This window comes from Lactuca saligna, chromosome 9, assembly GCF_052625555.1.
Source record: "Lactuca saligna cultivar CGN05327 chromosome 9, ASM5262555v1, whole genome shotgun sequence".
Classification (NCBI taxonomy): Eukaryota; Viridiplantae; Streptophyta; class Magnoliopsida; order Asterales; family Asteraceae; genus Lactuca; species Lactuca saligna.
This window is the reverse complement of record NC_136425.1, coordinates 157499611-157525156: the sequence shown is the minus strand read 5'-3', so window position 1 is coordinate 157525156 and position 25546 is coordinate 157499611. Positions and strand designations below refer to the sequence as shown.

The window sequence follows — 25546 nt, the reverse complement described above, 5'->3', positions numbered from 1 at the left end:
AATTGTATTCTCAAATTTGATTATGGTTACGGTATCCCTCTCCATAATTCGAATTGTGAGATTTGGCAATTAGTCTGAATTGTTTAAGACACACATATGATCTATCTAAGACAAAGGTGTATAAGATTAAGAAGCTTTGATAAAGGATTATCAAAGCATTAGGTATTAGAACTATGAACTTCAGAAATTCAATAAGTGTTATGATTATATGATAATTATCAAAGCATTCTGGAAGTTCAGTCGTTTTCTAAAATATGTCAAAGCTAGTGGGAGCATAAGTGTTATGCTTATATGATAATAATCATCGTGATAGTGGGAGCATAAAACTTGTGCTTGTATGATTATTAAGGCAAGTATTGCAAGTTAGCAATATTAATTATAGAAAACAATATTTATACTTTGCAAAGTCGTAAGGGTGAATAGTTGTTTTGCTATAATTAAGGGAGAGAATATTGAACTTCATTTCAAAATCTAAAGGTTAGATTGAGAAATTTTAATATTTTTAGTTCAAGATACATAGTGTGTTCTTAAATTTCGATTATGATTACGGCATTCCTCTTCATAGTTCAAAATGTGAGAACATAGCACATAAAATATTATGGCAGAAGATTGATAAAGTATTAAATCTCCATGTAAGACATTATGCATCGTGTCCCATACGCTTCGGGTATATAAATGATTGAAAATGCTATAATATTTGACCATTCTTAAATTTTTCAAATGTCTAGCACATTTAGAGGGAAAAAGAACAAGAATCGTTTTTGACTAAGATAATTAAACAACTATCAAAGGACGATCCAAAGCTCGTTGAAGATTGGTCGCTTGTGAGTAGTTGGAAGTATGATATTGGATGGAGCATATCGATATTATTATTAATAGATAAGATTCTATTAAGAATGAGTTGTGATATGGTAAGTATGGAAAGGTTTCCATATTTGGAGTTAGATATTGAGAATCTATATCTAGATTAGAAACTTTTATGCAAAAGGATGTTCAAAGGAATGTACTTTGAGTGAGAGACATCACATCTATGGAATTGTCTTGTAACAATCTCCGATAGAGGAATTTGTAATTTCATTGGCAATAGTCCTTGTGACTTTAGAGCAGTGATATTACGAAAGGATCATTGCATAAAATGTTAGAATCTAACATATTCTATAAGTGGTAAGAATTTGATATTCTTTCACGTGTGAAAAAGATTGGGAGTTGTGGAATGAGTAGGATTGGAAATGTATTCATTTGATCTATTTCACAAAGTAAGAACCATAGGTAAACATTGTGTGCATGCTAAGAGCATGGGACAAGTATAGTTATAGTTCAAGTAAGAAGTTGATTACCCGAAACGACAAATAATGAGTAATTAATATGGTGATAAATAAAAGGTGTTTTATTTATACTCAAAGGTTTGAGGCCATATGGGATTAGTATTATTCTTGTGTTTCACTTTGCATGTTTTGGCTTCCTGAATAATTTAATTGGTTAAGAACACTCAAATTATTCAAACGGGCCACATTCGTTCATATGTTGGAAGTAGATATCAATGAAGACTGTCGTGAATTTGTGTGTGGATTGTCTAAAGAGCTTTAGACATAAGTAAATGTTTGCTGCAACGTTCATGAGTGCTTATGAATATGATTTGAGCATTGGATTAAACCCACACTCACTTGGATCACTTCATGGATTTTATCACGAGTGATTGGTGAGACGATAACATCTTATATTCTTGAAACTGAGATGTGTGAGTTGTATCTTGCGAGTCGGTTGCACATTGATAATATGTAAACGCACCAGTAACTTGGTGTTATAAAACATATTGTTGTGTGTGATTTGGTGAGTGAGTGCAAGTGAGCATTGAGTCATAGTCTATCCGTTCCTTGTATCCAAAGTATGATGAAAGCGATATATGTGGGCCCCTCGATGATTTAGTGATCGCACTTAAGTGCTTGGCCAAGCCGGGACTAAATTGATGTGTTCAATTGTAGTCTGTTGTTAGTCATCATAAATCTGAATTCGGGAAACAGGACATAGACAGAGAGAATGATTTAGATCCATGTCTCAGTCTATACGATAATGTCTAGAATGGAGGAATATATGATCCCTTATCTAAAGGACACACGTATCTGATAAGATCAGAGTTAACAGCGGCTTTGGAAAGCTACGATTGCAGATCAGGATCTGAAGTTATACGCAGAATAGTTATTAGACTTATCCAAGTGGGTGACTGTTGGATTAGTGTCTAAGTCCATAACTATTTTGGTATGTACTTGACCCGATGGTGCATGGTCCTTTTGGGTTGCCTTCACCAAAGCAACTTGATAGGATGAATTATGGAGAGAAAGGATTAAATATGATTTATTAATATATTATGAGAATAATATATTAAATAAGAAATCATATTGTTTAATTAATATTAGTCAAGAATTAATAAGAATTAAGTTTGTGGCTAAAAGAGATTAATTAAACTTAAGGGACTTGAACTGTCAATTGTATGATAGTTGAATATTGAGCTAATGGACTCCATATTAAAGGGGTGGATGAATTCTATGGGGAAACCCATTAGAAATCGTCCTAGGGCCTTTAAGGAAGGAGTCCATGGGTTGCTTAGGGCCTAAGCATCCAAATTAGGGTTTCCATGTTAGATAACCCTAATAGCCTCACTATTTAAAGAACCCTTAAGCCTCAAAAACTTGGTGAACTAATTAGTTAGGGTTTCTACACGTTTTGGGCAGCCTCATCCTCTTCTCCTCTTCATCCTCTTGCTCTTGGTGTTTGTGAATCATTAGAGGAGTGACATTTGTGACTCTAAGCTTTCTAAAGTCAATACAAGAAGGAATTGAGATTGTTATTGCTACATAACAATTAAGGTATGATCTAAACCCTAATTCATATGATACTAGATCTAGGGTTTATAGTCTTGGATAAATTGCATGCACAATAGAGAAACCTAGAAACAAGCATTAGGGTTTGTATGAACACATAGGATGTTCTTATGGCCAAAACCCATCACGTAAACCCAGGGTCGGCCCAGTATTGTATAGATAGGGGTTTGCTAGGTCTTTTGTAGTTGTTGATGCCTCGGTATTCTCAGCTCATGTAACCACAAGTTGTACCATACGTGATTCTAATAGAAAAGCATGTGCAAGCTTGTTTGTTCTTTATTCTACATGTTCTTAATTGTTTTACTGATTGTGTTTGCTATTTGATCACTGGTAAGATCCGTTTTAGGACCTTACACCATATGACAACTCAATATAAATAGAGTCTTATCTATTCATGATAATGTCGATATGGTCCATCCAATACTATACTTCCAACTACTCACAAGCGACCAATCCTCATCGAACTTTGGATCATCCTTTGATAGTTGTTTATTTATTTTAGTCAAAACTGGTTCTAGTCCCTTTTCCCTCTTAATGCCCTAGGCATTTAGAAAATTTTAGAACTGTTAAATATTATAGCATATGCAATCGATCCTATACCATAAGCGTATAGGACACGATGCATAATGTCTCTCATAAAGACATGATACTTTATCAGTCTTCTGCCACAACATTTTATGTTCCATGTTCTCACAATTCGAACTATGAAGAGGGATGTTGTAATCATAATCGAATTTTGAGAATGCACTATGTATCCTTGACTAAATTTTATTAAAATTTATCGATCTAAGCTTTTAGATTTTGAAACAAAGTATAATATTCTCTCCCTTAATTATAGCAAAAAAACTTTTCAACCCCTACAACTTTGCAAAGTAAATCTTTGTTTTCTATAATTAATATTGCTAACTTGCAATACTTAAAATAATAATCATGCTCCCACTAACATGATGATTATCTCATCACTAGCATAACACTTATGTTCCCACTAGCTTTGACATGTATTCAGAAAAACATTGAACTTCAAGAAAACAATGCTTATTGAATTTCTTCATTTCGTATTTCTAATACCTGATGCTTTGATAAGCCTTTATCTAAGCTTCTTAATCTCATACACCTTTCCTTAAATAGCTCACATGTGTGTCTAAACTAATTCAGAACTTATATCAATAAGTCCCAAATGTCCAGACTAATTGTCAAATCTCACAATTCGAACTATGAAAAGGGATGTCGTAATCATAATCAAATATGAGAATACAATTTTCATGATTGCTATCCTTTTAAATTCTCTCGTAGTGAAAGCGTTTCCTCACAATCATTTTCATGAATGGAGAGAAACCTTATGACACTTAGATTTATCTGGTGTATGTGTTCCTATCCATATGAATTTTTCATAACATAATCATAAGATAATGTTTGTGACAAATCTAACTCTTATGGATCAAACTTGTTCAATCTTGATTTCTCGCCTTATGGCATCACGAATGCCCACCATTGCTTCCAGGTTCTTAAGCAGCTCACCCTTTCCTTTCAATTGACTTTCCATTGATCAGTGTGCCTTGCCTCTCTGTAATCAATTGAGAACTCATAGAACTTATATGCATAGTTGACTCAAACTTGAATGACACAGAAACAAGATTATGTCAACACGATAGGTCGCAAACCTCAACTCGTGTGCTAGTGATTAACTATCAGTTTATTCTTGATTTAGCTCTCTAACTTTTCAAGACAATTGAGACTCCCACTGACCTCCTGACATATATGATTCTCTTGTCAATGAACTTTCCTTGACAAAAAAAATATTCAAGAGTTAGTGTGAAATCCTATCAAGATTGTCACTTCACTCAATTGGTTCAGATTGGTCTTCATCTTCAGCAAGACATCACAACTTACCAATTTCAAATGTGCAGGAATAAGAAACATTCCTTATTCCACATTTGATAAGTGTTATAAACCTACAAAGTGTATCACTGGATGTCATCATCTTAACTCTAAGACTCGATATTGGAATGAAGTATGATCAACTTGTTCGATTTTAACCATTTCAACAATTCCAGTTCCACTTCTTAGTCATACAAATGCACTAAGACTCACTTAGAGGATCAATTGAGCTATGGTTCTTAATCGTTAATTCAATCATAAAACATGATAAACGGTACTCTCCCTTCTTCTTAGAATGGAGAAACTTTTATCTTTCTGCCTTATTGATCCTTTTTATTCGTCCTGCCTTTCATTGAGACCTTTCCAATGATGTAGAATTATACATAAACTTGTAAGCATAACCATATTCACCAAGCTTTTGGCAAATCATGACAAATCTATTATTTTTCTTTGTGGTGGACTAGACCATTGCACAACATTTTGAGCTTGATCTATTAGTCCTTCACTTGACTCTTTGTCGATGAATTAGTCTTAAATTTCCAAATATAAAGTTTCTCATTCATCACATAAACCAAGTTGTACGATTTCAAGTTTCTATCCAATTAAAACTTGGGAGATGATAATTTTTCCTAATTTGGCAAATTCTCGACATTTCCACAAATAACATAATTAAGAATCAAATCCATTATTGCTAACAACAGAAATATACAAACATCAATTTTTCATACATGTCATTGCAAGGATAAATAAATAAGACAAAAACAAATTTTATTTTACTGCGGAAAAACTTTGTCCTTACAATCCAATTCAAATGAAAAACTATGCGATTACATATCTCTTAGCAATCTACCCTAATTCTAAAGTAGCAGCTCACAAATCTGATCTTCGAATCCGTGCGATCGAAATCCATTTCTTCATGATCAGATTCAACATGCTTCTTCCTTAAGCTTCCTTTCTTTTCTTCGATCCTGAAGTAGAGCCATACATTTTGACTCTCCCATATCTTAGATCTCTCAGGTAGTCAGGGAAGCTTCATCTCCAATGCCCCTTCTTTTTGCAATAAAATCAAATGGACTCCCTTGGCTTAGCATATGGGATAATCTCAGCCTTTTCTAGACTTCCAATTTTGCCAATGTCCAATGAAGTTTGGGAGTTCGATTGACCAATCAAGTTTGCTTTACCAGTGCGCTAAATCATCACTGATTCAGCTGCAATTAGCAAATAGGTCAAATATGTGAGGGTCACGTCGTGTTCCAGCATATAGTACTCTCTTACGAACTCACTATATGAGTCAGGAAGTGACTGAAGAACCCACTCTACAACCAACATCTATGAGAAATCGACACCCAACATCCTCAACCTGTCAATGTGTGACTTCATCTTTAAAACGTGTGTACACACGGGTTGTCCATCTTCATGTTTCATTGCCATTAGGTCTTCAGTGAGCTTAAACTTTTCAAGCCTTCGTTCATGTGGGTTAGGGAGAAAAATAGGAGGAGGTGGAGGAATTGAAGCATGACTCTCATTTCCTTGATCGTATCGTGGAACGTCATCTTCATTTGGAAAACTTGTTCCAAGGGATTTGGGAAGACCATTGTTAGATTTAGACATCTACAAAACGAGAGAAAATTCAAGTCAGTTGATAAGAATCCTTGATGTAACACCGAAATCAAACATCAAGGCTAGGATCCAACACAATACTCTACAACCTAGAAGATGTTGGGTTTTGAGCATTCTAACACTCCTAAGTGTACATGCAACCCTAAATACATTGGATCTATGTTTTCTCTATTATACATGCAAATAAGAACATCCAAGGTATTATCCTAATCTAGCATACAAAGCAATGAGTGTAACAAGATAGAATACATACCTCTTTGATGTAGAAAGTCTTCATGAAGCTTGAGTGCCTAGCCCCAATAGTGTGGAAGCCTCAAATGGAATCACAATCATCAAAACACTTAGAATAACTTGAGAGAGTTCTACACTTCATGAAATTGGCTAGCCCTCTTCTTCACTTTCTAATGTGATTCTAGTGTGTTCCCTAGTGGCCGATTTTGTCAAGAATAATACCTTTATATAGTGATACAATTAGGGTAAATCCTTACTTGTCATGGCTTTCCATTTCCTTGGATCCATGGGTCCAAATACACCATGGAGCATCCATGGACCATCCTATGGGTTTTAGCCCAACTTGATTATCCATGGAGCATTAGCCCACTATATAATTATGGATGATTTACACAATCAACCCATATATTTAATTAGTCTTCTTTTGATCACTTAATTAATCCTAGATTAATTCTTGATCAATACTAATTAAATAATCTTATTATTCTTATTATTAATATACTAGAACTTATAATATATTAATAACCATAAGTGTCTTATTTCTCTCATTATAGTCTATCCAAGTGCATGATGGTATGCAACCCAAATGGACCATGTCGGGTCGGGTCAAGTCTTACCAATTATAGTTATGGACTTAGACATTAATCCAACAGAAGAGGGATGCCGTAATCTAGTTGCCGAATATGTGAAGGTAGGTAAATGACGATTTACCAATTTCCACCATGAAAAACAAAAAAGAAATTTAAATTTTAAATGTATTGAAAACTCCTAGATCCTTTGAGATTCATTGAACTTTTCAATGGAAAGTTTAATCTAGATTATGCCCTTCAAGTTTGCGACTGGTATGCTGAGGATCACAAACAAGGTGTGAATAACCATGCGAATCAATATGGTGCACTCAATGCTACTATCACCTAATCAATGTGCTGGTTAGCCACACACGCTCCATTGATCTATGATAAACATCGAGCCACCCTTCACTACCAATGTCAATCTCAAATTAGTGTGTCGGTTAACCACGCACGCTCCACTAACGTTTAACAAGGGTACGAAGTGTAATTCCATGGTTTAGCATAAAATTTCACATTTTTCCAAAAGTAACTATGATTTGGGAATTCGTAAAAGCATTTAGTTACTTTGTTCTTCATTATACTTATAATGGAAGGTTGTGTCCTATCCTACCCGTTCAACTAACGACCCTCCACTAGTCAAGAATGCAGTGGGTAAGACTGGATACCAATTCAATCGCCATTTTATAGGTAATTTCCTTTAACACCCCTTATATACCAGCTTCGTGAATGAGGCCTACTAACGGTAAGACTGACTCTTTACTCATATATATATATATATATATATATATATATATATATATATATATATATATATATATATATATATATAATATTAGACTTTTAATATTACATATAGTATAAGGGTGTATTTTATACTTTTAAAATACTAGGGTTTAATCATACTTAACTTTTTCGAAAATTAAAACTTTTTAATTTTAAACTCTTAAATATTAAAATATTGATTTAATAATTATCCAAAATTAAACAATTAATTTAAAATTATTAAATCTTGTAGGATTGTTTATTAAATTAAACAAGTAATTTAATCTAATCCCATATCCCCTAAGATTTGAAAATTTTATGGAATGGGATAATTCATAAGATCTTTAATTATCTATTTAAGGAATCAAGGATAATAACAAGATACAGCATTATCTAAATCCCTAAATTTTGGGAATCCTATCTAGGGGACAAGGAAAATTTCGAAATTCTAGGGTTAGACAACCCTAAAATCGAAATCTTAGGGCCAAAGGAAAGGGTTTAGGAAACCCTACCAAAATTTCGAAATCAAGGGTTTAGAAACCCTAATTTCGAAAATCAAGCCTCCATGGTTTATTAGCCATAAACCCTAATTGTCATATTCATACATATGTATCAAATCTAATTGAAAACAAAAACCTAAGGCTTTGATACCACTGAAGGGTTTTATACATAGCAAACAATCCTATGTGTGCATGTAACCCTAATTTGAGGATCTATGTTTTTCACTATTAGACATACAAGCATTGAACACAAAAACTAGAAAACCCTAGGAGGCACATGTAATTTTCGAAATTAACATATAATTAGGGTTAGGATACATCCTTGATTGTTATATTGTAATAACAATCAAATCCTTGAAGATCTTGAACATTGGTAGCAAGCGCCACAAGTGTCACGCCTCTAATGGCTCACAAACAAACCTAGCAACCAAATATTACTATGGAGAGAGAAGGGAAGTGGAAAATTCGGCTCTAAGCCTCTCTTGGAGTGCCTTAGATGAATCCAACCCTATAGGTGTTTATATAGATGATAAGGAAGTTTAGGATAAGGTAGGTGTATCTTAGATAACCCTAATCCCTTAACTTCCTCCCTAAGGCTTCCAAGGCACCCTTAGAGCCCAAGGAAACCCTAGGACACTCTAGATTTCGTTCCCCACCTATAAGGGAGGTTTTAGAATGCTTCAATGCTCAACTTTTAAACATTGTCACCTTTAGTCCCTGCAGTTTCAATTAATTCATTTAATCCTAAAATTAATTCCAAATTAATATCTGATTAAATATTAATTAAACAATATGATTTCTAATCAATATATTATATCCATAATACATTAATAAATTATTTATCCTGATTTCAAATTAATTTATTAACCAAGTAATAAATTAATAAATCATTCTTCTCTCTCCAACAATTATCCTATTCCATTGCCAGGTTTGAAGACAACCCAAAAGGACATTGCTACTATCAATTCAAGTACATACTAATTATAGTTATGGGCTTAGACACCTAATCCAACAATAATTGCCTCCATGATAAAAACTAAAATGAAGGATGGAGAGTCCATCACGGGCCACCTACAAAAAATGCAATGATTTGTGGATCGTCTGCTTAAACTGAATGTGAACTTTGATGAGGAGTTAGATATAGATATCATTCTACACTCCTTACCTCCATGTTATGATCATTTCCTCATGACCTATCATATAAATAAGGAGGAGGACACCTTGAGCAAGCTTCAGGGACTTTTGAGGACTGCCGAAAGCAAACTCAAAGGGAAATGTTGTTTCTACTCCTACCACTGCCCCTGTTCTAGCAATCAGGCAAGAAAAAGGGAAAAAGAGGAAGACCCCTTCGAAGGGTACCAAGGGAAAGTCTCTTGAAGGCTCCTATTCTATTGGAACCAAAGGTGGTTCTGTTACTCCCTCTTCCAACCCAAAAGATGCACAACGCTTCTATTGTCAGGAAAATGGGCACTGGAAACGAAACTGCCCCCAAGTACTTACAGGATATAAAGGATGGGAAGATCAAACCCTCCTTTGTAGGTATTTACACTATATTATCTAATAACTCACTACATACTAATTATTCTGTCCTTGATACAGGGTGTGGAATTCACATTTGTTCTGATTTGCAAGGACTATGAAGAAGTGCGGAAGTGGAGCACAGGAAGATAAACTTAATCATGGGGAATAGGAAAGCATCACATGTCACCAAGATTGGAGTTTACTCTTTATTGCTAAGTAGTGGGTTAACATTAGATTTGAATAAATGTTGTTACTCGTCTGAAATGGCAAGAAATATTATTTCTTTTCATGGCTTGTACAAACAAGGTTACAGTTTTTCATTTGATAATGAATGTGGTGTTATTAATGTTTTTTATTTTAAAGCATTACCTTGCAATGGTGTATATGAAGCTGTGAATGTTGTAGATAACTTAGAAAATAATGTATTTCATATTGATTCTTCCACTAGTTTGGATAAGGCATCATTGTGGCATTATCGTCTTAGACATGTCAACAAGAAGCACATAGGCCAACTCCAGAAGTATGGAGTCTATTTGACTTAAAGTCGGATGATAGTTGCGAGTCTTGTTTACTTGGAAAAATAACAAAGTCACCCTTCACTGGTACTTGTGCAAGGGTTGAGGGTTTGTTGGATCTCATACACACAGAAGTGTGTGGACCTTTCAAAAGCGCCACAAGAGATGCTAACCGCTTCTATGTGACTTTTACTGATGATTATAGTAGATATGGCTATATCTACTTAATCAAGCATAAGTCAGAAACCTTTGAAAAGTGCAAAGAGTTTAAACAGGAAGTGGAGAATCATATGGGTAGGAACATTAAGACGCTTCGATCCGATCGAGGTGGTGAGTATCTTAGCACAGAGTTCCTTAACTATCTTAAGGAATGTGGAATTGTTTCACAATTGACACCTCCTAGGACACCACAACTTAATGGTGTGGCCAAGAGGCGCAATCAAACCTTGTTAGACATGGTTCGTTCCATGATGAGTCGAGCTTCTTTACCAATCTCATTTTTGGGGTATGTCTTAGAGACTGCATCCCATATCGTTAATCTAGTCCCAACTAAAAAGGTTGCCAAAACACCTTATGAGATGTGGACTGGGAAAGCTCCCACTTTAGACCACATTAAGATTTGGGAGCCTTTCGAGAGACGCGAGACTCACAATAAGCTCGAACCTCATAGTGAGTGGTGTATTTTCATCAGCTACCCACATAAATCCTTTGGTAACCTCTTTTACAGACCTAGTGAAAATGTGGTCTTTATGGCAAGGAAAGGAGTCTTTCGTGAGAGAGAAATATAAGCCAAGGAAACCGTAGGAGGAAAATTGACCTTGAAGAGCTTCAAGAGTCAAGCAGTAAAGGAACCTCGAACCCTGGCATTCAACTTGAGGAGGAAACCCCTGTTGAACCAGCTGACGACTTTGTACCTCTGAGGCGTTCCACCAGAGTTAAGAATCCACCTGAGCATTACTATGGTTTCCATATTACCGTGGAAGGTGATACATTTATCAGTGATAGTACACTGGTAAATCTGGATGAACCTAACAACTATGAGGAATCCATGGCAGGCCCTGAGTCTGCTAAATGTAAAGAGGCTATGGACAGCGAGATCCAATCCATGAATGATAATCAAGTTTGGAACTTGGTTGACAATGTACCGGGGCGTAAGACAGTCGGGTGCAAATGGATCTTCAAGAAGAAGACCAACATGGTAGATAAGGTACATCCTTACAAGGTGCGACTGGTTGCAAAAGGCTTCACTCAAACTCCAGGAGTTGACTATGATGAAACCTTGTCGCCAGTAGCGAAGATTAAGTCTATTAGGGTTATGCTAGCCATAGCTGCATTTTACGACTATAAATATGGAAAATAGATGTCAAAACCACTTTCCTTAATGGAAAGTTGGCTGAGGATGTTTACATGAGTCAGCTAGAGGGTTTTGTCAATGCAAAGCACCCTAATAGAGTATATAAGCTTAAGAAATCCATTTATGGATTGAAACAAGCATCTTGCAGTTGGAATCTTTATTTTGATGAGAAAGTCAAAGAGTTTGGTTTTTCAAGAAGCGAGGATAATTCATGTGTATATGTCAGAGCTAGTGGGAGTATAGTCAGATTTTTGGTAGTGTATGTGGATGACATACTACTTATAAGAAATGGCATCCCAACCTTGCATGAGGTTAAGTCCTGGCTTCGTAAGTGTTTCGCTATGAAGGACCTTGGAGAAGTTGCCTATATCCTAGGGATAAGGATATTGAGAGATAGGAGTAAAAGACTAATTTCACTATGCCTAATAAAATTCTAGGTTATATGTCAGAGCTAGTGGGAGTATAGTCAGCTTTTTGGTAGTATAGTGGAAGTATAGTTAGTTGAATTGTTGTTCTTGATGATTTTAATGGACTCCATAACTTGTCCTCAAGTTATGGAATTCCAAAGGTTTTCTTTTAAATGGATTATTAAAAGTCGTAGGTTATAAAAATGGAGAGTCTCAATTTCAAGAACCATTAAACTCATATGTTATGAAGTTGGAAGGTTTTGAAAAGTTTCAAAACTTGCGCTCAAGTTTTGGAATTTGTAAAGTCACTTTAGAAAACTTTAATTTCAATCCCTAGAATTTTAAAAACTTAAAATTCAACCCTTTAAAATTCTAGGTTATATGTTAGAGCTAGTGTGAGTATAGTCAGCTAGTAGGAGTATAGTTAGCTTTTTGGTACTGTATAAGCTAGAATCATATAAACATATATGAAACTTAAAATTCAACCCTTTAAAATTCATTGGATTAGCATATATGTCAGAGTTAGTGGGAGTATAGTTGGATTTTTGGAACTGTATGTGGATGACATACTACTTATAGGAAATGACATCCCAACCTTACAGGAGGTTAAGTCCTAGCTTGGGAAGTGTTTCACTATGAAGGACCTTGGAGAAGCTGCTTATATCCTAAGGATAAGGATATTAATAGATAGGATTAAAAGACTAATTGGACTTAGTCAAAGAACTTACTTGGATTAGGTGTTGAAGAGGTTCAACATGCAGAATTCCAAGAAAGGAGACTTACCAATCCAGAGCAATGCCAAACTAAGTAAGACTCAGAGTCTGAGTACAGAGGCTGGAATAGCTGAGATGAGTCGATTACCATATACTTCCGATGTTGGCTCGATCACGTATGCTATGACTTGTACTTACCCTGATGTGGCCTTTGCTTTGAGCATGGTGAGCAGATATCAGGGGAACCCCGGTAAGGCTCACTAGATTACGGTAAAGAACATTCTCAAGTACCTGCAGATGACTAAGGATTGGATCCTTATCCTTGGTGGGAGTGATGACTTGAGAGTGGTGGGGTATAGCGATGCCAGCTTTCAAACCGACAGAGATAATTTTTGCTCTCATTCGGGCTGGGTCTTTACTCTGAATGGTGGGGCGGTTAATTGGAGAAGTTCCAAGCAGGAGACGGTAGCTGATTCGACATGTGAATCAAAGTACATAGCAACAAGTGAAGCGGTGAAGGAGGCGATATGGCTGAAGAACTTCATCGAAGATCTTGGAGTTGTGCCGGATATAAAGGAGCCTATGGAGATTTTATGTGACAACAACAGTATGATTGCCTTAGCCAAGGAACCAAGAGATCATGGCAGATCCAAACATATTGACAGAAAATATCACATTATAAGACAAAAAATAGAAGAAGGACTCCTCGTGGAAAAAAGGGTATCGTTAGAATAGAACCCTGCAGATCCCCTCACGAAGGGATAGACTAGGGTTAAGCATTTGCAGCATGCGAGGAGCATCGAGATGAAGGACGATATTAGTTTTAGTAATTAGATAGCTTTCGAAAGTTGTAATAGTTAAGATGTAATTGACATTTGATGTTTATATAAAAGGTGTTTTTTATTTACTAGTATGGTACTGTCATGTGTCAATCATTTATTATTGTTTCATTTTGCATGTTTTGACTTCCAGAATAATTATGTTTTGATATATCATACTATTCAAACTTTCCACAATCGATAATACTTTGGAAGTAGGTATTGAATCAAGACTGTCATGAATTGGTTTTGTAGATTTGTCTGAATTGTATTATACATATCAATGGTTGCTACAACATTCATGAGTGTTCATAAGTTTTGAGTATTGGATTAAACCCACACTCACTTGTATCACTTCATGGAGTTTATCTCGAGTGATCGTGAGACAATAATATCATATAAGTCTTCAAACCTAGAGATATAAGTTGTTGACTATGAGTTGCTTGTACATTGATTGTACGAAAATGCATCACTAACTTGATGTTATCGAACGTGCTCTTGTGTATGATTCAAAAAGTAGTTAGTACAAGCATATGAGTCGAATTTTATATGTTCCTTTTATTCCTTGGAGGATTAAAAGCGATATCTTGGGCCCCTCGATGATTTTGTTTTGACCTATGTATCAGTTCCGGTCAGAACCAAATTGATGTGTTCAATTAAGTTCTATATCAAACAAATCGGAAATCGAGAAACAAACTGATGGATAATAAGTATGACGCTGTTCCATGTATTTGTCCAGCTGATATCATGAGAGCAGAGGATTATATGATTACTTATCTAAAATGGCACTTCATAGTTTGACAAAGTTTTAAGAGCTACAATTGCTGGTTAGTTCCTGAAGTTATAACTGCAACTATATTTATCAGACTTATCCAAGTGGGAGATAGTTAGATAAGGTGTCTAAGTCCATAACTATATTTGGAATTAATTTGGTGATCAAAAGAGACTAGTTAAATATGAATTCTAATAGTACGGGATAATGGATTATTTAGGATGGGCTAAGCTTGCATGGAAGTCCATGGATAGTCCATGGAGTTTTAACCCATGGATCCTAGGTAAAGGAAAGGTCATGGGTATTAGGGTTTACATGGATGTAACCCTAATCCTCCATACTATATAAAGGTGTCACTAGCTCTAGAATTTGACACTAGTGTGTGAGACTTAAAGCATAACCGATTTTGTGAGATTAGTATACTCTCTCAAGAACTTCCAAGTTGTTGTGGTGATTTGTGATTCCACTTGAGACATTCACATTATTGGTGCTAGGCTCTTAAAGCCCTAAGCAATCAACTACAAGGAAAGGTATGTATTTCTATCTAGTTTTTTTATTGTACAAGAACCTACAATCGCATGCTAGATAGGATAATGCTTTGGAAATCATTTTTGCATGTATAATAGAGAAAACATAGTTCTAAAGCATTTAGGGTTGTATGTGCACCTTAAGGTTGTTAGGATGCTCAAAACCGATCACAATTATGTCTGTAATCTTTTGTATTGAGAAAGCATAATAGAGATGAAACCAGATTATATTTACTCTGTGTGTTCTTGATTCATTTCAATTCTGATTTCATTTCATTACTCGATTAACAAACCTCTTCAAATATTGAAATTTAGTTTATATGTGATTACACTTTAGGTTTGATATTTATTTAACTTTATTAACCAACTTATAATTATTATTATAAAAAAATTGAAAAGTCATAGGAGTTTCAAATGAATGTGGTGAAAGGAAAAATACTTGGGAGATTCAAATTAATATGGTGAAAGGAAAAAATGTTTCCTTTATGCCCGCGCGTTGCACAGAAACACTTATATAGTTGAAGTCTTTACAAATATATATATATATATATATATATATATATATATATATATATATATATATATATATATATATATATAAAGTATAAAATAACGTTGTTATTTAATTTAATATAATAATTCGTATACTAAATTGATATAATATATTGATTATTTTAAATTATATGATAATATATACATCTATTATAACTGCATAATCTTAATCGTTTGAATAAATTCTACCTGCGAGTTACACATGAATAATATTAAATATAATATATTATTTAATGATATTTATAATTGTTGTTATTGTTAATTAATTTTTTTAATTTATTTGCTTAATGTTTTATATTCTATCATTATATTTATATAAAACATCAAACTTTGTTTTTTTATTTTAAAGGTAACAATATAATCATTTATATAGAGTTATTTTTAACTATTGTTATTATAAGTTATTTGAAGCTACATATTTGAAAAGTTTTAATGATTATAAAAATATCTTTAGAAAATATTTTAGTTAAATTGAGAGTACAATTTAATTTTTGCATTTATCACATTTAACTATTTAGAAAATATTATCTGGTTTTTTAAGTAGAACTGAAAGTTATATTTAAGTTGATACTGTAATATTATATTTAAATTAACAATTTAAGTATTTTCTTTCTAAACTGTTCAAAGTTTTAGCTTTAAACTGATAATGTTTTGCATACAACAACATTTTAAATCTAATAAATTAAGTATAATATGTTAAAAGTTAACGACATAACTTTATAAGTAGAAATAAATATATTATTTCAAAATTGAAATTCAATTTATTTAAGATTACACCTTAGATTTGATATTTATTTAACCTTTTTAACCAACTTATAATCATTATTAAAAAGACACTATAATTTATCATTTTTAACTATTTACAAAATATTTTTTGGGTTGTTTAAGTTAAGCTAAAATTTATATTTAAGTTGACCTATAATGTTTTATTTAAATTAATAATTTAAGGATTTTATACAATTTGTTCCAAAATTGAATCTTTAAAATGATAATTGTTTACATTCAACAATATATTAAACTAATAAATTAAGTATAATATGTTAAAAGTTAAAAAACAAAACTTCAAAAATAGAAGTAAATATATTATTTTAATATTGAAATTTAGTTTTTACATATGATTACTCTTTAAGTTTGATATTTATTTAACCTTATTAACTAATTTATAATTATTATTGGAAAGAAATTGAAATATCATCAGAGTTTCAAATTAATATGGTAAAAGCAAAAAATACATAGGAGTTTCAAATGAATGTGCTTAAAGGAAAAATACTTCATTTATAGTATAATATGATATGATGATGATATAGATATAGATGGGATAATTATTGAAAATTTAAAATAAAAAATAAAAATAAAAAATAAAAAATAAAAAAAAGATGAACTTTTTAATTTGCGTATGTTTGATGCGTGAACCATGAAACGAGTTTCTTTCTTTAATTAGTATAATTAGAAATGTATTAACATGTGAGCATGAGCTAGGAAATCTTTTGAAATCACTTGAATAAGCTCTTAAGCAAAAGCTAGATGATGCTTCAAAGGAGAAGCAACGTGATCATTATTGATAGCACATATTAAGGGTTCATGTATATTTTATTTAATCATTATTGTTTAATCAACTCTCCAGCCTATCGAGAATTATGCTACCTATCCAAAACCCCATTTGAAAATCATTATTAAATAGCTACATCTTTAAAATTGCATGTTGTGTTCTAAAAAAACAAGTATCACTGTATATATCATATTATGACTCACGCATTCGTGTACAAATCATTTCAGACGAAGTACCACGAAATATCCTAGATTAAAAGTATAGTATCTGTTAGAAAAATGGACATAAACATGGTATATGATAATCAAGAACTTAGGATAATAATTGTCTTTGTATCACTAAATTTGCTCAAGGATAATCCGATAAGAAAAACAAAAAACCAACTTCAAGTTCATAGGGAATAGTAAAATAGATGTTATTTGAATAATCTCCAAGTCTTTCCCTTCATATTCATGCGAAGTATATATACACAATTACATCAACGATTTTGCCTGGCGAAGCCTATACAAACAAATATAAATCATCTAAAACCTAACTAAAATATACACTAACAATAGAGACAAAATTGTGGTATAAATGTATACTTATTATAAAGTACCTCTAATGGTTATAAATTATCTAAAAACTAAGGTAGTGTTTGTTTTTTGTCTACAGATCTGTGTGACCTCTTATGTCTGCGTCGCGCAGACATTAGCCTTCACAGACTGTTGTTTTTTTGAAAACTGCAGACCTAAAAATGTCCGCGCGCCTTCTTTTTGGCGCAGATGTGGACCAGAATCTTCTAACATCTCCAGACATCTTCTAGCCTAAAAAACATATATATCTTTATTTTTTTTAAGTTCTTTTTTTTAATTTATAATTTTTCTAACTTTATTAATGATAAACAATTTGAAAAAAAAAATTACAAAACTTTAAAAATAAATAAATAAAAAACGTTCGATGATACAAACATGATATTTTTGATAAATTTATAAATAAAGATTTATTACAATAATAGTCGTTGAAGTTGTTTATATAAATATGAAAAAAAAAAATCAGAATATATTCTTATATTTTTCTGCCAAATTTTATAAAACATTATTTAATATAGCATCGTCAATTTCTCGAGAAAATATTTATGGTACGTTTTTAATGGATTTAATTGAAAAACTCGAAGTTTATTTCCATCCATTTATATATCAAATTATTTGATCATTAATTATAATGTTTAGTTATAACTTTGCAACCAAAGTTATTGATTTTTATCAAATATATATGTTAATTCATACTATTTTTATTTATATTTTTTATACAATAATACATAAAAGTTGATCTAGATTCGTCAATTATTTATAACAAAATCATAAAAATATTAAAAAAATCATTTTGAAGTTCAAAAAAGTCAGTTTATTTTAATAGCCCGCAGATGTTAAAAAAACACACGGTTTTTTTTTTCAGACTGCAGACGTTTGGTCCACCTCTTCTACTATAGAGGTCTACAGATGTGGTCTGCAAACTACAGACATTTTGCCTCAGAAAAAAAAAAAAAAAAAAAAAAAAAAAAAAAAAAAAAAAAAAAAACATCACCTAACTAAAATATACACTAAAATAAAGACAAAATTATGGTATAAATATATACTTATTTTAGAGTACCGGTAAATTTATACTATTCAAACATCTCCAATATTAATCTCTTTTAATATTTTTTTCTAAAAAAATTAAACTAATTTATCTATATCCATCTAAAAATATTCTATAAAACCCTTCATTTAACTAATCGTTTTAAACATATATCATATTTTAAATAATTATAAACATTTCAATACACTTTTTCATAATAAATATATTACAATATATTGTCTGAAAAAATTAATACATCGTAATTATAAAAGGTGTTTGAAAGTATTATAGTTATAAATTTAAATATTAGAAAGGAAATATCATTAAATATTTAATATAAATAATTAACTAGTAACTAAAAAATATCCAAAATTTAAATAAAATTGAAGGGGTGAATAAAATATAATCAATGATAAATGATTAAAGTGTGGGGAAATTACTAATCTAGCATTTTTTCTTAATTACTTATCAAAAAATAGCCAAAAAATATCACTTAATCAAAAATAGCTCACAAAACCGTTGACTGCTATTTTATTGAGAAAACTACTGTTTTGTGCAAATAGGCTACTGTTTCACCGACCCGTTTACTTTTTCGTGGTCCATTAACACAAAGTATATAATGAAATTTTTTTCAGATTATGTCATTTTACCTATTGTATTTTTTGCGTTGGCTACTTTTTTTCTCTTAATTGAGCATTCAAACAACAACCAGGTTTGTCTATTTTTTCATCAAAATTTTACCGTATATGTGGTTAAATTTTTTTTGAAAAAAAAAAGCGAAAAAAATAATATAAAACCGTAGGTTTCATACGAAACCTACGGTGTACAAGTGTCAATGCACAGATTGTGCATTGTCGACTTGTGTACCTATGGTTTCGTATGAACCGTACGGAAATTTGTTTTTTTCGTTTTTTTTTAAATAGATTCAATGGGATCGGAATTATGTTAATTTCGTAGTCGTATAGTTTAATAATAAAAAAAATAAATAAAGGGTAAATTACATCATTCGTCCCTCGTGCTGGTGTCAAAAAGCACGTTTAATCCTTATTTTTAAAAATTAACTCGGACCTTCACTCATATATCTAAAACTTGCACGCTTCATCCCTCATTAGTTTGAATTTGCATGTTGTATCCTTTGGAAGACATAAAAAGACTATTTTGCCCTTACTATTTTAATTTTAATTAAATTATAATTAAATTATAATTAAATTTGTATTAAAATAAAAAGAAAATAAAATAAAATACCCCACCCCTTCCCTTTCCCTTTCCCCTTTTCCTTCTACATTCCCTTTAAATCACACTTCACTGACCACCACCACTCTTTTCACCTCCGAGGTTCCCACCATCACCGCTCTATTCACCTCCTACCACCACCGCTCTAAACGTCGTCGGAGAAGAAGATCGAGAACCCACATGTCCCAGAGAAGAAAAAAGATTCAAATCGGAACACCGAAACGCCACCAACACCTCATAGACTTCATCTTCCTCCGGCGAACATCACCTCACTGACCTCATCTTCCTCCGGTGTGCATCAAGAAACTCTTTTCTCTTCTCTGAAAGATCGACACCAACACATACACACAGACTCTCAATCTCTCTCAACTTCGCTGAACAACTCACATCGTCGTCACCTCCAAAACTCTCTCTGATCCACCATCCTATCTCCCAAAATCAAACCCCATAACTTAAAGCTACATACAAACCCCACCACCCCATCGGTGGGTTTGGGTGGTTGTAGAAGCCGTTGGAAACAAACTCCATCTCCGTCGGAAACAACCTCCTCTAACCTTTCCGGAGATAACATCTTCATCACCACCGACGTTATCATTTCTTGTCTTACCCCTTTTATTTATCCTTCTCTCTTTTGAACCAAATCTCCAAGGTCGTATCCTTAAGCTTTGTTATTCACAGTAACAATGATTGAAGCATTGTAAATTTCCAAACCACAAATCGAACTAAGAAGAGGAGAGATCGGAGAGACTGAGTTCCAAACCACAAATAGACCTAAGGGGATCGACACTAACTATTTGTCGCCTTCGTGGGGGTGATTGTCGCCATCGACGACTCTATTTCTGCCGCACCAGCATACACAAATTGAGCATCGATGTGGATGGTTTGTTCAAGGAGATTTAACCTGAAAACGGTTTCATTAGGGTTTAATCCAGGTGATGTCGCTGCAATTTAAGGTTTGCTTTGGGTTTATTCCATACAATTTAGGTTTGTTCCAGTGGAGCAATAGAAGTTGAGAGAAAGGAAGAGGTGTTGCGACGGTAGAAGCTCTGATATTAAGTCTAATTATTAAAAAAAATCTAAAAACTGATAAAGAAATAAAAAAATGAAAAAAGAAATTATTAAGGGTAAACTAATCATTTTATGTTAATAGGGACTAAGCATGCAAGAAAAAACAAACATAGGGACGGTCCGAGTTAATTTTTGAAAATAGGGACTTAACGTGCTTTTTGGCACTTGCACGAGGGATGAATGGTGTAATTTACCCAAAAAAAAAAACGAAACCGTAGGTTTTATGGAAACCTACGGTGTACAAGCATTTACTGCATATTTTGTGCAATAAACACTTGTACACCGTAGGTTTCCATAAAACCTACGGTTTCATAATTTTTTTATTTTTTTTAAATAACTAATAAACATTTGTATCCCCTTTTATGTATTTTATGATTTTTTGTTGGCAAAAAAATCATAGGTTTCCTAAAACCTGTGTTTATATATATATATATATATATATATATATATATATATATATATATATATATATATATATATATATATATATATATATATATATATATATATATATATATATATATATATATTCATTATTCTTCAAAAGAAAGTTATTTTTAAACGTATTTTTATGGATTGTATCCCCTTGTATGTATGTTATGATTCAATTTTTGCATGTTGTTTAAAATGATGTTATTTTCTATGTCTCAATTATAGCATACATTAGCAATGTACTATTGATTTGAAAATGTTTTTATTTTTATAATTTGTAGATACTTTGAAGTATACTGTATTGATAAAATAACATTGTGTTTTGCGACTTTCGGGTTTGTTATAAAATATATTACTGTCACACTATTTTGAAAGTACAATGCTAAATTTGGTATATTAGTAGTATAGAAAATACAAAAAAAAATGTAGTCAATTAATTTCCTTTGGTATTTCATACAAAGTAAATAGAATATATGAAATGATTAATTCTTATATTGTGTGCTTTCTCTAATTGTTTATTAGTTTTTTTAGTTTTATAAAACTTTATTTAACCTTAATGTTTATTTAATTTTGTAGCTTCCAAACAAATCAATGATGGGTCACTTATCTGTCAAAGCTTCATGCCATAAATTGCATGAAGTTTTGAGTTGATTGAACGGATCCGTGTGCGATTTGTTTTCAAAAACTAGCTTCGGTTACTTGTTGGACTTACCAGCTCAGCCCGGAGATGAACTTCTTATTCGTGAGCTGTTACTGCATATGTTGTGTCCTACTGCTGAAACGGACATCGCTAAACGCCTATATTTAAGGTTTTCTAGACGTACGTTATCATTTGGGTCGGAGGAGTTTTGTTTGGTGACCGGACTTTACATGGGTCGGTGTCCGAATTCAAGGATCGAATTTTCAACCATGCATAAACACGGATATGGTGAAAATACATTTGGGTCCAGAGTCTTCTTATATCGCACGGACACTTCTTTAGTTGTAGAAGATTTAGAGCTCCTTATCTTGAATCAACGGTTCAATGATATATCTGCTCAAGACTGTGTTCGTGCCATTTTGCTATATATCATCAATCAAGGTTTTTTGGAAAATGAGCTTAATGATAAAGTCACCAAGGAATATTTGTGGGTGGTAGAGAATCTAGATCAATGGAATAGGTATTTATCAATTTAATATTTATAATAAAATATTAATTTTTATACGTTTAACTAATACTTTTTTCTTATAATATAGGTTCTCGTGTGTGTGTGTGTGTGTGTGGGGGGGGGGGGGGGGGGGGGGTTATCTATGGAGTAAAAATACCCTAAATTGTCGGGTATGTTTAAGAAAAAAATATATTTAATAATCTATCGGTTATTATTATTTTTTTAAATTTTAGTTATTGCTAACTCTTATAAATTAACGTATATTTATTACAAGATATTGATATGGGAGATGTTTCTAGCAATATGGGGAAATAGTGCGATACGACGCAATTATTTATATCCACGTATATTGCGCCGGTTTCATATTAGGAGGTTAACTTGGGCGAAAGTCTGCGATCTTTTCGATGTTGATTAGGACAAGGCGCATCAACCGAAAAAAAAAGATGATGGCCTCAGATGCCGAGGCCTCTACTCCACATTATCTGTCATATATTACTAGTCTGAATTGTGAATCGTCTGAAGTTCTTTCTTATGTACGCTACAACTTTAGAAATTATGTAAGTAAATTTGTAAAAGCATAATTTAGTATCATAAAAAATTTCAAGTATTATTGATATATGAAAAAATTTATGTAGGGAGCATCTTCGTCAAAAACAAGCTGTGGAAATAGCCAATCTTCCAGGTCTACCGAGCAAATTCATACGATGGAAATTAACAAAAAGACCATGCGAGAAATAATGGCAAGACTTGAACCTTTGGAGGAAGAAATCCGAGGATTGAAAAATAAAGGTGGAACTCGAGACGGTGATGATTTGGAACAATTTTTTAATGATGCTTTTGAGGTATTTTTATCAATTTAAATATATATGATGTATTATTTACTTTTTTTAATGAAGCTTTTTATTAATTATTTTTTCTTTAAATGTAGGGGAATGAGGATGTGGTATATAGTCCACAAAAATCAAATCGAGTTAACGAGGATGATCATGTTGGTAATCCACCAGAGTATGATTCTAGAAAACAAATTGCGAAGGAGGTTATTTTATTTTATTTTTTTTGTATATTGAACTTTTTATTTTTTCAAAGTATATTAAAAAATGAATATATTTTTTGTAGAAGAAGAAGAAAAAGGGAGGTTGTTGCTAGCGACATTGTGGATGCGGAAAATCATATACCCAGGCCTGTTGTTAAAGAAGGTCGTCCGGTTAGGCAATTGAAACCTTCTCAATATCTTAGTTCTCCTTACGTTTCGGAAAGTATGGTAAAAATCATATTTACTATAATTTTATTACTATATGGATAGTTATTGACTACATATATAATGTAGGTTCAAAATGCCACCCGATATCGTACAGGTGGGGTAATACACAACGAACAACTGCCCCCCGTATTTGTCAGCAATCCCTCTGCAATTTTATTGGAGCTGTATGTGAATCTGGGTTGTAATGCTCCTGCTCTATACATGGGAAACAAACTAAATTCATCAGTCATTATGCCTTTTTGTGTCGATTTTTTCCTACCCCCAGATCCGCTGCCCGATTCCCTACCCGTACAATCATTCCTCATGTGTCCAAAATTATCGCATGTAGAACATTCTTGACGTATGGGAGGCTCACCTTGAGATGGAATACGGCCAATGTTTCTTGGCCTACCCGGCTGACATCTCTCCATTATGGGTGGCTTCATAATCATCAAATCATCGGGGATCTCTCACTCAAATGGACTTGGTAAGGGGTTCACAGACTCCTCGTAAATTTTCCTAAGTGTCTCTGTAAAGTAAGCTTTTAAAGCAAATTCTGAAAAATCTTCGTAACGGTTCATTGTAAGCACTTTTATGACATGGCCACAAGGTAAACCTTCTATTTTCCACCGCCTACATGTACAAGTTCTTTGTTGGAAATCAACAATGACACTTTTGTGAGTTGAGCTTTTCACTTCAACTCTACTATTTGAGATAGGGTACACCATCCAATTATTACAAGCATCCTTATTTTCTTGTATAATCGTTTCAGCCCATGGGGTGAGTGTCGTTTTTACTTCAGGTAAACAAAATAGACATATTTTAATAATATCATATGAGTAGTAAAATAACATTTCAAGTACTATTAGATATAAAACATAAGTACCTGCTACACTGCGTTTCTGAAAACTCCATTGTTGCATTGTTGCACGAAAATACTCAATCAACATCAATATTGGCATCTTTCTTCCAAAATTTTGACATTGCATTTATCGACTCCACACTATTTGATGTCAAAAGAAAATACTGATTCCCAGGAAAATGTGCCCTGGCCCATCGTTCTAGATTGATGTTTTGTAGGTATTCCCATACACGAACATTTACCTTTTTAATTTTTTTTCATCCCATTATCAAAAAAAATTTAATAGTATACGCTTTGCATGTCTCCCAAAATAATGCATGTATTGTATCGCTGCTTCCAAATTTTGCTGAAATGTTGAAATACAAATGGATACCACATATTCCATGATGGACGTGAGGAAATACATTTTCAATTGACGTCGCTATGGATGGAGCCCTATCATATATTAATGTAAGGTCTTCCACTTTGCCTATACATTCACGTAGTTTTCGAAGAAACCAGGACCATGTCCCCGTACATTCACTTTTGCATATGGCATAAGCAACAGGAAAAATCTAATTTTGACCGTCCATTGTCACTGCGAGCAACATCGTACCCTTGAATTCACCCTTTAGGTGACCACCATCAAATATTAGCATCGGCCTACAATATTTGATGAACGCTTGTACCTACAATTATTTTTTATTGCATTAACAAATACAAATTGAGAATCATATGTTATATTTGTTATAAAAAAAAGTATCACTGCTTACAGAGCAACCCAGCGTGATATACACAAACTCAAATCGATCATC

General features: G+C 32.9%; 1 protein-coding gene across 1 annotated transcript; it reads right to left on the bottom strand.

Moving 5' to 3' along the window:
* Nucleotides 1–24360: 24360 nt before the first annotated feature.
* LOC145016856 (uncharacterized) lies at nucleotides 24361–24813 on the bottom strand. Its single transcript, XM_078975035.1, has 2 exons — nucleotides 24777–24813; nucleotides 24361–24686 (listed from the first exon to the last, which is right to left on the bottom strand). The coding sequence occupies exons 1-2, from the start codon at nucleotides 24811–24813 to the stop codon at nucleotides 24361–24363; spliced, it is 363 nt and encodes a 120-aa protein (XP_078831161.1).
* Between the last annotated feature and the right edge of the window lie 733 nt (nucleotides 24814–25546).